General features: G+C 44.2%; 1 protein-coding gene across 8 annotated transcripts in view; it reads right to left on the bottom strand.

Moving 5' to 3' along the window:
- The window catches only part of LOC106595545 (receptor-type tyrosine-protein phosphatase mu), a 633,856-nt gene that overhangs the window by 115,414 nt on the left and 502,210 nt on the right, over positions 1–16,232 (bottom strand). For 4 of the 8 annotated variants that reach the window (XM_045694494.1, XM_045694496.1, XM_045694497.1 and 1 more), the window contains 2 exons: positions 10,973–11,187; positions 7,634–7,642 (listed from right to left, as the gene is read on the bottom strand). In XM_045694494.1, the coding sequence (XP_045550450.1) occupies positions 7,634–7,642; positions 10,973–11,187 (224 nt within the window). The remainder of the gene's footprint in view (positions 1–7,633; positions 7,643–10,972; positions 11,188–16,232) is intronic. The other 4 variants (XM_045694495.1, XM_045694499.1, XM_045694501.1 and 1 more) reach the window with 1 other exon arrangement.

Here is a 16,232-nt window from a genome sequence, read left to right as displayed (position 1 = left end):
GAAGGGAGCTAGGCAGACACGCAGAGCACAGCGAAGGGAGCTAGGCAGACAGGCAGAGAGCCACCAAAGTCTAAAAGGACATACTAGTCGTTTAGCGTTTCTGTCTCTCTCTAAGTCTGCGTACCCTATTCCCTACGTAGTGCACTACTTTTGACCAGGGATCTATGGGGACCTAGTACACTACATTTAAACAACAAAAAAACATTATTTCACCTTTATTTAACCAGGTAGGCCAGTTGAGAAAAAGTTCTCATTTACAACTGCGACCTGGCCAAGATAAAGCAAAGCAGTGCGACACAAACAACAACACAGAGTTACACATAAACAAACGTACAGTCAATAACACAATATAAACAGTCTATATACAGTGTGTGCAAATGAGGTAAGATAAGAGAGGTAAGGCAATAATTAGGCCATAGTGGCGAAATAATTACAATTTAGCAATTAAACACTGGAGTGATAGATGTGCAGAAGATGAATGTGCAAGTAGAGATACTGGGATGCAAAGGAGAGAAAAAAATAACAATATGGGGATGAGGTAGTTGGATGGGCTATTTACAGATGGGCTGTGTACAGGTGCAGTGATCTGAGAGTTGCTCTGACAGCTGGTGCTTAAAGTTAGTGAGGGAGATATGAGTCTCCAGCTTCAGTGATTTTTCCAATTCGTTCCAGTCATTGGCAGCAGAGAACTGGAAGGAAAGGCGGCCAAAGGAAGAATTGGCATTGGGGGTGACCAGTGAAATATACTTGCTGGAGCGCGTGCCACGGGTGGGTGCTGCTATGGTGACCAGTGAGCTGAGATAAGGCGGGGATTTACCTAGCAAAGACTTATAGATGACATGGAGCCAGTGGGTTTGGTGACGAATATGAAGCGAGGGCCAACCAACGAGATCATACTGTGGTGGGTAGTGTATGGGGCTTTGGTGACAAAACGGATGGCACTGTGATAGACTGCATCCAATTTGCTGAGTAGAGTGTTGGAGGCTATTTTGTAAATAGGCTATTTTGTAAATTACATCGCCAAAGTCAAGGATCGGCAAGATAGTCAGTTTTACGAGGGTATGTTTGGCAGCATGAGTGAAGGATGCTTTGTTGTGAAATAGGAAGATGATTCTAGATTTAATTTTGGATTGGAGATGCTTAATGTGAGTCTGGAAGGAGAGTTTACAGTCTAACCAGACACCTAGGTATTTGTAGTTGTCCACATATTCTAAGTCAGAACCGTCCAAAGTAGTGATGCTGGACGGGAGGGCAGGTGCGGGCAGTGATCGGTTGAAGAGCATGCATTGAGTTTTACTTGCATTTAAGAGCAGTTGGAGGCCACGGAAAGAGAGTTGTATGGTATTGAAGCTCATCTGGAGGTTAGTTAACACAGTGTCCAAAGAAGGGCCAGAAGTATACAGAATGGTGTCGTCTGCGTAGAGGTGGATCAGAGAATCACCAGCAGCAAGAGCGACATCATTGATGTATACAGGGAAAAGAGTCGACCTGAGAATTGAACCCTGTGGCACCCCCATAGAGACTGCCAGAGGTCTGGACAACAGGCCCTCCGATTTGACACACGGAACTCTGTCTGAGAAGTAGTTGGCGAACTAGGCGAGGCAGTCATTTGAGAAGCCAAGGCTATGGAGTCTGCTGATAAGAATGTGGTGATTGACAGAGTCGAAAGCCTTGGCCAGGTCGATGAATACGGCTGCACCGTAATGTCTCTTACCGATGGCAGTTATGATATCGTTTAGGACCTTGAGCGTGGCTGAGGTGCACCCATGACCAGCTCTGAAACCAGATTGCATAGTGGAGAAGGTACGGTGCGATTCAAAACGGTCAGTGATCTGTTTGTTAACTTGGCTTTCGAAGACCTTAGAAAGGCAGGGTAGGACAGATATAGGTCTGTAGCAGTTTGGGTCTAGAGTGTCTCCACCTTTGAAGAGGGGGTTGACCGCGGCAGCTTTCCAATATTTGGGGATCTCAGACGATACGAAAGAGAGGTTGAACAGGCTAGTAATAGGGGTTTCAACAATTTCGGCAGATCATTTTAGAAAGAGGGTCCAGATTGTCTAGCCCGGGTGATTTGTAGGGGTCCAGATTTGGCAGGTCTTTCAGAACATCAGCTATCTGGATTTGGGTGAAGGAGAAATGGGGGAGTCTTGGGCAAGTTGCTGTGGGGGGGTGCAGGGCTGTTGACCGGGGTAGGGGTAGCCAGGTGGAAAGCATGGCCAGCCATAGAAAAATATTTATTGAAATTCTCAATTATTGTGTATTTATCGGTGGTGACAGTGTTTTCTAGCCTCAGTGCAGTGGGCAGCTGGGAGGAGGTGCTCTTATTCTCCATGGACTTTACAGTGTCCCAGAACTTTTAGGAGTTTGTGCTACAGGATGCAAATTTCTGTTTGAAAAAGCTAGCCTTCGCTTTCTTAACTGCCTGTGTATATTGGTTCCTAACTGCCTGTGTTTTTTGGCATAGGGTGCCATTTGGGACACTGCCTGTCTCTCACCGAGTCTGCGTACCCTATTCCCTATGTAGTGCACTACTTTAGACCAGGGATCTACGGGGACCAAGTGCACTAAATAGGGCATAGGGTGCCATTTGGGACACTGCCTGTCTCTCTGAGAAACAGCTTTAATATGGTAAAAATATGTCCCTGTCTTCATGGGGCCAGTCAAACTGTCACAACCTGATCCGTTTCACCTGTCGTTGTGATTGTCTCCACCCCCCTCCAGGTGTCGCCCATCCTCCCCAGTATCCCCTGTGTATTTATGCCTGTGTTCTCTGTTTGTCTGTTGCCAGTTCATTTTGTTTCGTCAAGCCTACCAGCGTTTTCCCCTCTATTCCTGTCTCTCGATTGTTTCTGTTTTCTAGTTTTCCCAGTTTTGACCTTTTCTGCCTACCCTGACCCTGAGCCTGCCGGCTGTCCTGTACCTTTGCCCCACCTTTCTGGATTACAGACCTCTGCCTGCCCTTGACCTGCCTTTTTCCTGCCCCTGTTGGATGAATAAACTGTTGTTAATTCGACATTGTCTGAAACGTGATACAAACCAAAATAGATATGTATCTTCTAGATGGACTAGGAGGGAGATTTCCTCACAGCAGTGCATCTTGGGAGAGGAGGGGAGAGGATGTGATAATAGCAGCCCAATGTCATCCTCCCTGAATGTCACTGTCACAAAATTTATTAAGGGTTTAATATCCATGTAAGGCTACCTAATATACACTGGGTGGACAAAACATTAGGAACACCTGCTCTTCCCATGACATAGACTGACCAGGTGAATCCAGGTGAAAGATATGATCCCTTATTGATGTCACTTGTTAAATCCACTTCAACCAGTGTAGATGAAGGGGAAGAGACAGGTTAAAGAAGGATTTTTAAGCCTTGAGACAATTGAGACATGGATTGTGTATGTGTACCATTCAGAGGATGAATGAACAAGACTAAATACTTAACCTGTTGGGTCTAGGGGGCAGCATTTGCACGTCTGGATAAAAAAATGTACCCGATTTAATCTGGTTACTAATCCTACCCAGTAACTAGAATATGCATATACTTATTATATATGGATAGAAAACACTCTAAAGTTTCCAAAACTGTTTGAATGGTGTCTGTGAGTATAACAGAACTCATTTGGCAGGCAAAACCCTGAGACATTTTCTGACAGGAAGTGGATACCTGATGTGTTGTATTGACTTTAAACCTATCCCATTGAAAAACACAGGGGTTTAGGAATATTTTGGCACTTCCTATTGCTTCCACTAGATGTCACCAGCCTTTACAAAGTGTTTTGAGTCTTCTGGAGGGAGATCTGACCGAACAAGAGCCATGGAACGGTGATGTCCCATTAGACACCTGGCGCGCTACTTCATGTTGGGTACCCTCGTTCCAATACGTTATAAAAGGCTATGCATTCGTCCACCTTGAATATTATTCATGTTCTGGTTAAAAAAGGCCCTAATGATTTATGCTATACAACGTTTGACATGTTTGAACGAACGGAAATATATTTTTTCCCCTCGTTCATGACGAGAAGTCCGGCTGGCTTACATCATGTGCTAACGAGACGGAGATTTTTGGACATAAATGATGAGCTTTTTTGAACAAAACTACATTCGTTATGGACCTGTGATACCTGGAAGTGACATCTGATGAAGAGAATCAAAGGTAATGGATTATTTACATAGTATTTTCGATTTTAGATCTCCCCAACATGACGTCTAGTCTGTATCGCAACGCGTATTTTTCTGGGCACAGTGCTCAGATTATTGCAAAGTGTGATTTCCCAGTAAGGTTATTTTTAAATCTGGCAAGTTGATTGCGTTCAAAAGATGTAAATCTATAATTCTTTAAATGACAATATAATATTTTACCAATGTTTTCTAATTTTAATTATTTAATTTGTGACGCTGACTTGACTGCCGGTTATTGGAGGGAAACGATTTCCTCAACATCAATGCCATAGTAAAACGCTGTTTTTGTATATAAATATGAACTTGATAGAACTAAAAATGCATGCATTGTCTAACATAATGTCCTAGGAGTGTCATCTGATGGAGATTGTAAAAGGTTAGTGTATCATTTTAGCTGGTTTTATGGTTTTGGTGACCCTGTCTTTGACTTGACAAAACATTACACACAACTCTTGTAAATGTACTGTCCTAACATACTCTAAATTTATGCTTTCGCCGTAAAACCTTTTTGAAATCGTAAAACGTGGTTAGATTAAGGAGATGTTTATCTTTCAAATGGTGTAACATAGTTGTATTTTTGAAAAATTTGAATTTTGACATTTATTTGGATTCAAATTTGCCGCTCTTGAAATGCACCTGCTGTTGATGGAGTGCACCACGGGTGGCACGCTAGCGTCCCACCTAGCCCCAAGAGGTTAAGTGCCTTTGAAGTAGGTGCCAGGTACACCGGTTTGTGTCAAGAACTGCAACGCTGCTGGTTTTTCACGCTAAATAGTTTCCCGTGTGTATTAACATCCAGGCAACTTGACACAACAGTGGAACATGGGCCAGCATCCCGGTGGAACGTTTTCTCTCAGACAGTCTCAAAGACCCTTTCCTCAATCCTTTTCTATTTGTCTATAACCCAGTATGACAAAGACTATGGAGGGCAGACAAGAGTATTTACAAACAGTAGAATTAAGAGGAAACAACATCAAAAAGTGTTTCTGCTGCTGCTGTAGTCTTCCTCCTCTTCATCAGTAGCGTCAGTGAGATTATGTACCACTGCAGTTATATGCTACTTTTTAATTACCCAGCTTTGTCTGACTTCCTGTTCCTGTCTGTGTCTGTGTGAGTAATCATAACACTGGTTACGCCCTAAATTGCACCCTATTCCCTATATAGTGCACTACTTTTGACCAGAGCCCATGGCACCCTATTCCCTATATAGTGCACTACTTTTGACCAAGGCCAAAGTAGTCAAAATTAGTGCACTATAAAGGGAATAGGGTGCCATTTGGGACTCAAAACCAGTGTGAATGCTAACACTTTAAACACACAGTCATTATGTGGAGGCCACAGTCAAGTGACAACAGAACAGCAGTATGGTTACTGGGAAGTACACAGAGCTATGAAAGAAGAAAAAGCAGAGAGAGAACAGAAGAGAAAAGTGGAATAATTTAGTGACTTTCCCCCCTTGTATTAATTCATCAATTCCCAATTTGAGGAAAGGAAAGGAGACTCCTTCAAGTTGACGAGAATGAATTTGTGGGGTTTTCAGATGAGCTGCATAAAAACAAAATAATAATAATATACTAGTATATCATTATTCCAGTGGAGAGGATTGTCCTAAACATATGGAACATTCTTTTTCAAGATTAAAAAAAACTGTATTATTAAGGAAAAGGGAAAAAAAGGAACAAATACAAAGTAAAATGATCAAGATGGTTCTGTTGGGTTAGTCTGTGAGGAACGTGGCCCTGGTAAAATGGTTCTGCTGGATTAGTCTGTGGGGAACGTGGCCCTGGTAAAATGGTTCTGCTGGGTTAGTCTGTGAGGAACGTGGCCCTGGTAAAATGGTTCTGTTGGGTTAGTCTGTGGGGAACGTGGCCCTGGTAAAATGGTTCTGCTGGGTTAGTCTGTGGGGAACGTGGCCCTGGTAAAATGGTTCTGCTGGGTTAGTCTGTGGGGAACGTGGCCCTGGTAAAATGGTTCTGTTGGGTTAGTCTGTGAGGAACGTGGCACTGGTAAAATGGTTCTGCTGGGTTAGTCTGTGAGGAACGTGGCCCTGGTAAAATGGTTCTGTTGGGTTAGTCTGTGAGGAACGTGGCCCTGGTAAAATGGTTCTGTTGGGTTAGTCTGTGGGGAACGTGGCCCTGGTAAAATGATTCTGTTGGGTTAGACTGTGAGGAACGTGGCCCTGGTAAAATGGTTCTGTTGGGTTAGTCTGTGAGGAACGTGGCCCTGGTAAAATGGTTCTGTTGGGTTAGTCTGTGAGGAACGTGGCCCTGGTAAAATGGTTCTGCTGGGTTAGTCTGTGGGGAACGTGGCCCTGGTAAAATGGTTCTGTTGGGTTAGTCTGTGAGGAAGGTGGCCCTGGTAAAATGGTTCTGCTGGGTTAGTCTGTGAGGAACGTGGCCCTGGTAAAATGGTTCTGTTGGGTTAGTCTGTGGTGAACGTGGCCCTGGTAAAATGGTTCTGTTGGGTTAGTCTGTGGGGAACGTGGCCCTGGTAAAATGGTTCTGCTGGGTTAGTCTGTGGTGAGCGTGGCCCTGGTAAAATGATTCTGTTGGGTTAGACTGTGGGGAACGTGGCCCTGGTAAAATGGTTCTGTTGGGTTCTTCTGGGGTCTCCTTAAGAACCTCCTCAGAGAACCTTTGGGAACCGCTACAGTGAACCTATAGAACGAGAGTGCTGACAGAGTGAGTGACGCGTGCAGAACAATTCGGGCATGCAATACTTACTCTGTCACGGTTGACATATCAAAACAGGACTCTATAAAGCATGTATAAAGCATACATAGTGACAAAGTCACTTCACAAGGAAGCAGCATTCACTGATTAGCATCATGCATACAACATACTAGCTGACATATACTGTTGGACCGATTCTCCAGATTAAGATTACAGACTGCTCCTGGATTAAAAAACGCAGTTAAATTCAGACTCTATTGAAAGTATTTTTTATTTTTAGTCCTGGACTAGGTTTTATTCTGGGTCTGGTAACCCGGCCCATAGCGATGTACAATATCTGATCGTATGTAACATTCAGAAGGTGCTTGGTTTTTACTTCAAGGCAGGTTATGTCTACCTATGTCAGGTTATGTCAGCTGCCGTAAGGCTTGAAGATGCTTTTGGTCAAAACTTGAACCAATTGGTATTTTTCCATGAGTATGTATGCGTTTACGAATGCTTTACAAAAGCCTTATAAATGTTGGGTAACGTACTGTACATCTCAATGTCTTGAGAAAAGGGTCCCCCCCACCCCCAAAAAAATATTTATAAAACGTTTCACAGTCACGTGACCTAATGTGGGAATCCACCTTTTTTGTCTGTTTCATAATTTCAATACACAGCAAGCACCACCACCATCATTCTGCCCTTCACAATGCAAACAAATTATATTCTCTACATATCTAAAAATAAATAAATCACAAATAACCAAAAAAAATATATATAGATATAATCTTACCTCATTGATCTGATCCAAAGTTATACGTATAGATTAACGTAAGAAGGCATGGAGTCGGAGAGAGATACAGTACAATATAAGTGAACAGTTTAGATAGAATGATGCACTGGCCTCCAAATCTCACCCCCCCTCCAAAAAATGTTTTACAAAGGCATTTTCACCTGACAGATTGATATACGAATATAAATATGAAGACAGCATTGGAACAAGAACACAAAAAAATGATTCGCTCTTAGCCAAGTGACAATGTTGTCGTCCTCCACTCTTCCCTCCTGTCCGTCCTGTAGGTTTGAGGTAGAGTAAGATTGATAGATAAAATTTGTGGGGGGGGGGGTCAATCCGTAACTCTCTGTCTGATGGTAACAGCAGTAAAGTAATGGTGGGGGTCAATCAGTAACTCTCTGTCTGATGGTAACAGCAGTAAGGTAATGGGGGGGGGTCAATCAGTAACTCTCTGTCTGATGGTAACACCAGTAAAGTAATGGTGGGGGTCAATCAGTAACTCTCTGTCTGATGGTAACAGCAGTAAGGTAATGGGGGGGGGGGTCAATCAGTAACTCTCTGTCTGATGGTAACACCAGTAGGTAATGGGGGGGGTCAATCAGTAACTCTCTGTCTGATGGTAACAGCAGTAAGGTAATGGGGGGTCAATCAGTAACTCTCTGTCTGATGGTAACAGCAGTAAGGTAATGGGGGGAGGTCAATCAGTAACTCTCTGTCTGATGGTAACAGCAGTAAGGTAGTGGGGGGGTCAATCAGTAACTCTCTCTCTCTCTCTCTGACTGTGTGTCTGTCGCTGTGCCTTGTGACCGACTCTGTGGAGCATCTCCAGGCTTTAGGAGCAGTAAAGGTCTGCACTGTAGAGGACTGCAGTTAGAATAGATAGACAGGACAGTAATGAGGGGGGAAAGTCAGTCTGACTGTTGCAGTGCCATGTGACTGACTCTGTGGCTGTCTCTGCTGCGTCTCCACAGTGCTGAGCTGGGACCCAAACACCTTTCATCCATAATGGATCAGGCCCTCAGGGCAGCGAGATGCAGAGAGAAACAGCTTCTATCCCCCCCCCCCCCAGTGCCTAAACAGACCCGCTGCTGCAGGTAGGGAGCTACGGAGGGAGGCTGACCCATAAAAGAACAGCCTTGCTGCAGCTGCTGCAGGTAGGGAGCTACGGAGGGAGGCTGACCCGTAAAAGAACAGCCTTGCTGCAGCTGCTGCAGGTAGGGAGCTACGGAGGGAGGCTGACCCGTAAAAGAACAGCCTTGCTGCAGCTGCTGCAGGTAGGGAGCTACGGAGAGAGGCTGACCCGTAAAAGAACAGCCTTGCTGCAGCTGCTGCAGGTAGGGAGCTACGGAGGGAGGCTGACCCGTAAAAGAACAGCCTTGCTGCAGCTGCTGCAGGTAGGGAGCTACGGAGGGAGGCTGACCCATAAAAGAACAGCCTTGCTGCAGCTGCTGCAGGCAGGGAGCTACGGAGGGAGGCTGACCCATAAAAGAACAGCCTTGCTGCAGCTGCTGCAGGCAGGGAGCTACGGAGGGAGGCTGCCTCAGAAAAGAACAGTCTGTTTGCTGCAGGTAGGGAGCTACGGAGGGAGGCTGCCTCAGAAAAGAACAGTATGTTTGCTGCAGGTAGGGAGCTACGGAGGGAGGCTGCCTCGGAAAAGAACAGTATGTTTGCTGTAGGTAGGGAGCTACGGAGGGAGGCTGCCTCAGAAAATAACAGTAGGGAGCAAGGGAAACTCAGGCTGTGTTATTTAACTGTCAAGGATTATAGTGAAATTGTTCTGGGGGAAAACAGGGAGTTAATTACTGATACATGTCTCCCACACAGAGCGAGCGAGATGGGGGAAATGGGACAGAGAGAGAGGAAGGAGAGAGTGGAGAGAGAGAAAGAGGAGAGGAGAGGAGAGGAGAGGAGAGGAGAGAGAGAGAGAGAGAGAGAGAGAGAGAGAGAGAGAGAGAGAGAGAGAGAGAGGACAGAGAGAGAGAGAGAGCGAGGACAGAGAGAGAGAGAGAGAGAAACCACTCCTGCTTGTACCATCCATCCATCCATCCTATCCCTGGGAGATGAGATGATAGAGGGGGACCATGGTGAGATAGGAACCATTGTAATGGTTCTAACACCACGTCATCACTCTGACTGCTAAGGGACAGAGACGCAGGATGGATCTCTGCCAGGCCCAGCCAGCCGCTAGCCTAATGACAGGAAATGAGAATGATGGTCCTTGCTCCTCGACTCGACGGAGGAGGAGAGATCTTTAGTTTGGGTGTCAGAGAGAGAGAGAGAGAGAGAGAGAGAGAGAGAGAGAGAGAGAGAGAGAGAGAGAGAGTAACTGTCCGTCTGTGTCTGTGGTTAGCAGGAGGCTGTGGTGTGACCTACTGACGAGAGGGAGACAGTCACTCACAGTGGGTTTTAATATGACTTGAATGAGTTAAACACCAAACTAAAGACGCTTTGGCACACAGTTTTAAACTCCCAAAGGCCTCCTGACGGACGCCACTGAGTGGTTCCACACAGAATACACACACGGGTGAGAGCACACACACACACACACACACACACACACACACACACACACACACACACACACACACACACACACACACGTGTGTGCTCGTGCCTACCAACAACCCAACGATAGACAACAAAACGACTGCAGAAGAGGCAGTCTACCACCGAAAAGGACCAGGATGAATCAACAAAACCATCTGCAACTGTGAACACACAGGAACAGAAACTGGTCATCATTGTCCATCAGGGGAACTAAAGTGGCATCCTAGTCCCTTTATAGTGCACTACTTCTGACCAAGACCCATAGGGCCTGTAGTGCACCATAAAGGGCACCAGGGTACCATTTGGATCTAATTTAAGCATTAAAAAAGAACCATATATTGACAACTACAGTATGTATTGTCCATTTCTTGAATCTGAATCGTAGGAGTCAGTGAGGAGTACACTTCAGACAACAATGTAGGAGAAATGGAAGGAGAAATGGAATTGATCCAGTCAGGTCAAGGTGAAAGGTCAAAAGGGGACGTGTCTCACCTCATACAGTTTCTTTCACCTGTCCAATCAAGTTAGATCACTAACTACTTCAATGAAGGAAGGAAAGATGGATGGATACAGTTTCAAATAAATGGAACAAGGCCATGGTGATTCAGTTGAGAGGGGTCGAGGAGTGAGGGTGTATTTCCAAGAGTTTTTTTGTCCGGCTTCATACTCCAACTTGAATAAAGGACAACTGATACATTTTTACAAGTATTGGAACGAGCTCACAGAGATTCAAGGAGAGGAGGTCAAAGGGAAAAGTTGAAAGGTCAAAAGTGATGTTCTCTCTCTCACCTCATACTCCTCCTTGAAGCCGTATCCCTCCGCACACTTCATCTGTGTGATGTGCTGAAGCAGGTCAGCAACTCTGATAGCAGGGTGGAGCTGGCCTGTCTGGTAGGGCGTGTCTACAGTCCCCTCTCTCTTTCTCAGGGAGTGGCCGTGAGACTGGACCAGACTACTGGTGTCACTGCAGCTACCACCACCACCACCCATCGTCTGGCTGTCGTCTGGACAGAGCAGACAGACAGGCAGGCAGGCAGGCACACACAAACACACACAGAGACAGGGGAGAGAAGGTACAGCAGGTCAGGATAGTGAGTGAACTCTTGATAACCTTTACGGGTGGTCATAAGGCCTAAATAATAGTGGTCATATGGTCTACATAAAGCTGTCATAAGGTCCAGATAATGCTGTCATACAGACCTAGATAATGCTTTCACATAGGCCTAGATAATTCTGTCGTAAGGCCTAGATACTGCTGTCATAAAACCTAGATAATGCCGTCATAAGGCCTAGATAATGTTGACATAATGCCTAGATAATGCGGTTGTAAGGCCTAGATAATGCTGTCATACAGGCCTAGATACTGCTGCCATAAAACCTAGATAATGCTGTCACAAGGCCTAGATAATGCTGTCATAAGGCATAGATAATGCTGTCATAAGGCATAGATAATGCTGTCATACAGACCTAGATAATGCTGTCGTACAGGCCTAGATAATGCTGTCGTACAGGCCTAGATAATGCTGTCGTACAGGCCTAGATAATGCTGTCATAAAACCTAGATAATGCTGTCATACAGACCTAGACAATGTTGACATAAGGCCTAGGTAATGCTGTCGTAAGGCCTAGATAATTCTGTTGCACAGGCCTAGATAATGCTGTCATACAGGCCTAGATAAGGCTGTCGTACAGACCTAGATAATGCTGTCATAAGGCCTAGATAATGCTGTCATAAGGCCTAGATAATGCTGTCGTACAGGCCTAGATAAGGCTGTTGTACAGGCCTAGATAATGCTGTCGTACAGGCCTAGATAGATAATGCTATCGTGTGAGTCACATACTATAGGACCGGGAGTTTCCCCCTGACAAGGAGTAACTCCTGGCCCTAGACATAATGGTAATAGATAGATATCGGCCAGGGTTCCAATATCCATACTAGCATACTACCACTTGAAGCAGGTAGGCTATCAGGTGTACGTACATTCTAAGTGGTATGTTAGTGTGGATATTGGTATATAGCCGTGACATGGTAGAGTTGCAGTATGAGTGAACGTGGTGAGGAGGAGAAGGCTCAGCTCCAACTGTGTATCAACTGGACAACATTGGGGTTGTGATTGGTCTAATTTTGTGACTACGCTGTGAGAAGAAGTAGTACCGAAGGTGCTCACTAATATAAATACATTAAAGAGGCGGTAATTTGTAAAAAAAAATGAAATAAAATTGATACACCTCCGAATCCAACCCCTCTCTCATATTGTGGCAGAATGAGGCAGAGATGCGATGAAGATGTCCATGACCTGAAGGATGTGGGCTACAGCAAAACACAATGGCTAAGGAAGGCAGGCACCATCTGAAGCAACATTGCTCAATACAACCAAACAAAAACAACTCAAAAAACAAGGAAGTGAGGATCTGGGAGATAAAACATGAAAATGCAGTGATGGCATCATGCTAGGCTAACGGCTTCAAAGGTGGAAACAAGAGGTACGATACCATACAGATGGTAGTGAAATGCTAGCATGTCCACTGGCCATGCAATAATAATTAAAACAATAATAATCATATTCAATGTAGCAGCTCTCTCACTGGTATCTGTGTGTTCCTGTGACACCACCTCCTTTCCCAAACCAAGCCCAAGACCAGGACCAGGGAGGGCTGGCGACTTACCATTTATGGGCACTTTTATAGGAGATACATAAAGAGGTTAGGTACGAGAACAGAGAGAGGGAAGAGAAAGAGAGGAAGAAGAGAAAAGAGAGGAGAAGAGAGGGGGTAAGCAACAAAACAGCATAAGCACCGTTAGAGTCACTGGTAGTGTGTAGGGCTACTGTTAGTTAGGTCACAGTCACTGGTACTGTGTAGAGCTACTGTTAGTTAAGTCACAGTCACTGGTACTGTGTAGAGCTACTGTTAGTTAAGTCACAGTCACTGGTAGTGTGTAGAGCTACTGTTAGTTAGGTCACAGTCACTGGTAGTGTGTAGAGCTACTGTTAGTTAGGTCACAGTCACTGGTACTGTGTAGAGCTACTGTTAGTTAGGTCACAGTCACTGGTACTGTGTAGAGCTACTGTTAGTTAGGTCACAGTCACTGGTAGTGTGTAGAGCTACTGTTAGTTAGGTCACAGTCACTGGTAGTGTGTAGAGCTACTGTTAGTTAAGTCACAGCCTTCTGCTGTTTAATCAGTAAGGCCTGGTCAAAGAAAAGCCTATTTGCTGTTTGTGTTGAGAAATTTATGGCAGGCCATTTCAACAGGGCAAGACATACTTAAAATACAAAGCACAAACATAATGGATTTTAAGTGGACAGAATGGCTTTCAAGGGGACAGAATGGCTTTCAAGGGGACAGAATGGCTTTCAAGGGGACAGAATGGCTTCCAAGGGGACAGAATGGATTTTCCTAGGGGACAGAATGGCTTTCAAGGGGACAGAATGGCTTCCAAGGGGACAGTATGGCTTCCAATGGGACAGAATGGCTTCCAAGGGGACAGAATGGGTTTTAAGGGTACAGAATGGCTTTCAAGGGGACAGAATGGGTTTCAAGGGGACAGAATGGGTTTCAAGGGGACAGAATGGCTTTAAATGGGACAGAATGGCTTTCAAGGGGACAGAATGGGTTTCAAGTGGACAGAATGGATTTAAATGGGACAGAATGGCTTTCAAGGGGACAGAATGACTTTCAAGGGGATAGAATATAAAACATATTTAAATATCAGTGATTCTAATTTTCAAGTATTTTAAAGGCACATGTTTATCATGTGCTGAATACATTTAGGGTTGACATGATACAAAATAAAGTCTGCGATGAAATGAACAAGATGATATGTGGGGTTTGTACTAATCACTCACATTAAATGATAATCAACTCCCAATATGCTAACTCAAACTGTCACTCCTAAAAACAGATAACCTTTTCGAGCCAGCCTGCCTTGCTTGGCTCTCAACCAGCTAGCGCTAATGGCTACATGCTTCATTACTTCTGAAGCTAACGCTAACTGTCAACACGGTTACCATGACAGACATTATCTTGATTTCATGGTAGAATCAGGCTAGAATCAGCCTTAAAAGTGGCATTGTGGAGGTTGAGAAGTAATGCTTTTTATGCTTCACTTGAGATATGTGGTAAACATCTAAAAACTGCAACAAACCATGTTGTGTTGCTTATTTGTGTGTGTCCTTGTTTGCCTCAAGTCGTTCATTACCACTACTGCCCCACATATAATTGTTGTTATTATCATGTTTTCCCCAAAAGCTATAGCTAGTCAAAAATAAATACAAGCGCTCTACTTTTCTAGATGGTGCAGTTCAGTGTATAGGCCTATACTTCAGGCGTATCTCACCCCCCTCCCTCCATCCCTCTTTCAACAAAGGCTACTAATAATTCATGAGAAAACTAAATGGTTTTATTATTCTATTTTATCATGGAAGAGGAGGAATAAACAGAAGAGTGCATGGCGGCAAAACAACAACACCAAGTAGGTCACTAGCTCTAGCTATCAGAGCAGTTAGACAACAGCTAGCTATCAGAGCAGTTAGACAACGGCTAGCTATCAGAGCAGTTAGCCAACGGCTAGCTATCAGAGCAGTTAGCCAACGGCTAGCTATCAGAGCAGTTAGCCAACAGCTAGCTATCAGAGCAGTTAGCCAACGGCTAGCTATCAGAGCAGTTAGCCAACAGCTAGCTATCAGAGCAGTTAGCCAACAGCTAGCTATCAGAGCAGTTAGCCAACGGCTAGATATCAGAGCAGTTAGCCAACAGCTAGCTATCAGAGCAGTTAGCCAACAGCTAGCTTTCAAAGCAGTTAGAAAACAGCTAGCTATCAGAGCAGTTAGCCAACAGCAGGCAGGGAGAGATGTTACATAGAATAACAGAGGATTGTTGTTGGGAGGTGGAGGGTGGTAATGTGTCGAGAGGAACGGGGGGATATGAAATGTTTTAGACTGACACTAACAAACTCCTGTGTAAGACAAGTTTCTATGTATCTATATTTTCTACTTCCATTTGTGGTTGATAGTATGAGGTATTGTGTGTAGGCCAGGAAAAAGTCAAGGCCAGGAAAAAGTCAAGGGGTGTGAATACTTTCTGAACGCACTGTATGTGGTTGATCTCTCTCTCTCTCTCTCTCTCTCTCTCTCTCTCTCACTCTAAGTGGTTGATATCTCTCTGTTTATATAAGTGGTTGATCTCTCTCTCTCTCTCTCTCTCTGTTTATATACGTGGTTGATCTCTCTGTGTTTATATACGTGGTTGATCTCTCTCTCTGTTTATATACGTGGTTGATTTCTCTCTCTGTTTATATACGTGGTTGATCTCTCTCTCTGTTTATATACGTGGTTGATTTCTCTCTCTGTTTATATACGTGGTTGATCTCTCTCTCTGTTTATATATGTGGTTGATCTCTCTCTCTCTAAGTGGTTGATCTCTCTCTGTTTATATAAGTGGTTGATCTCTCTCTCTCTCTCTGTTTATATACGTGGTTGATCTCTCTCTCTGTGTTTATATACGTGGTTGATCTCTCTCTCTGTGTTTATATACGTGGTTGATCTCTCTCTCTGTGTTTATATACGTGGTTGATCTCTCTCTCTCTCTGTGTTTATATACGTGGTTGATCTCTCTCTCTCTCTGTTTATATAAGTGGTTGATCTCTCTCTCTCTCTCTGTTTATATAAGTGGTTGATCTCTCTCTCTGTTTATATACGTGGTTGATCTCTCTCTGTTTATATATGCGGTTGATCTCTCTCTGTTTATATATGTGGTTGATCTCTCTCTGTTTATATAAGTGGTTGATCTCTCTCTCTATTTATATAAGTGGTTGATCTCTCTCTGTTTATATAAGTGGTTGATCTCTCTCTCTGTTTATATAAGTGGTTGATCTCTCTCTGTTTATATAAGTGGTTGATCTCTCTCTATTTATATAAGTGGTTGATGTCTCTCTGTTTATATATGTGGTTGATGTCTCTCTGTTTATATATGTGGTTGATCTCTCTCTGTTTATATATGTGGTTGATCTCTCTCTCTATTTATATAAGTGGTTGATCTCTCTCTGTTTA

The sequence above is a fragment of the Salmo salar genome, chromosome ssa14, assembly GCF_905237065.1.
Source record: "Salmo salar chromosome ssa14, Ssal_v3.1, whole genome shotgun sequence".
In the NCBI taxonomy this organism is placed as follows: domain Eukaryota; kingdom Metazoa; phylum Chordata; class Actinopteri; order Salmoniformes; family Salmonidae; genus Salmo; species Salmo salar.
This window is presented reverse-complemented; position numbering and strand designations above follow the sequence as displayed.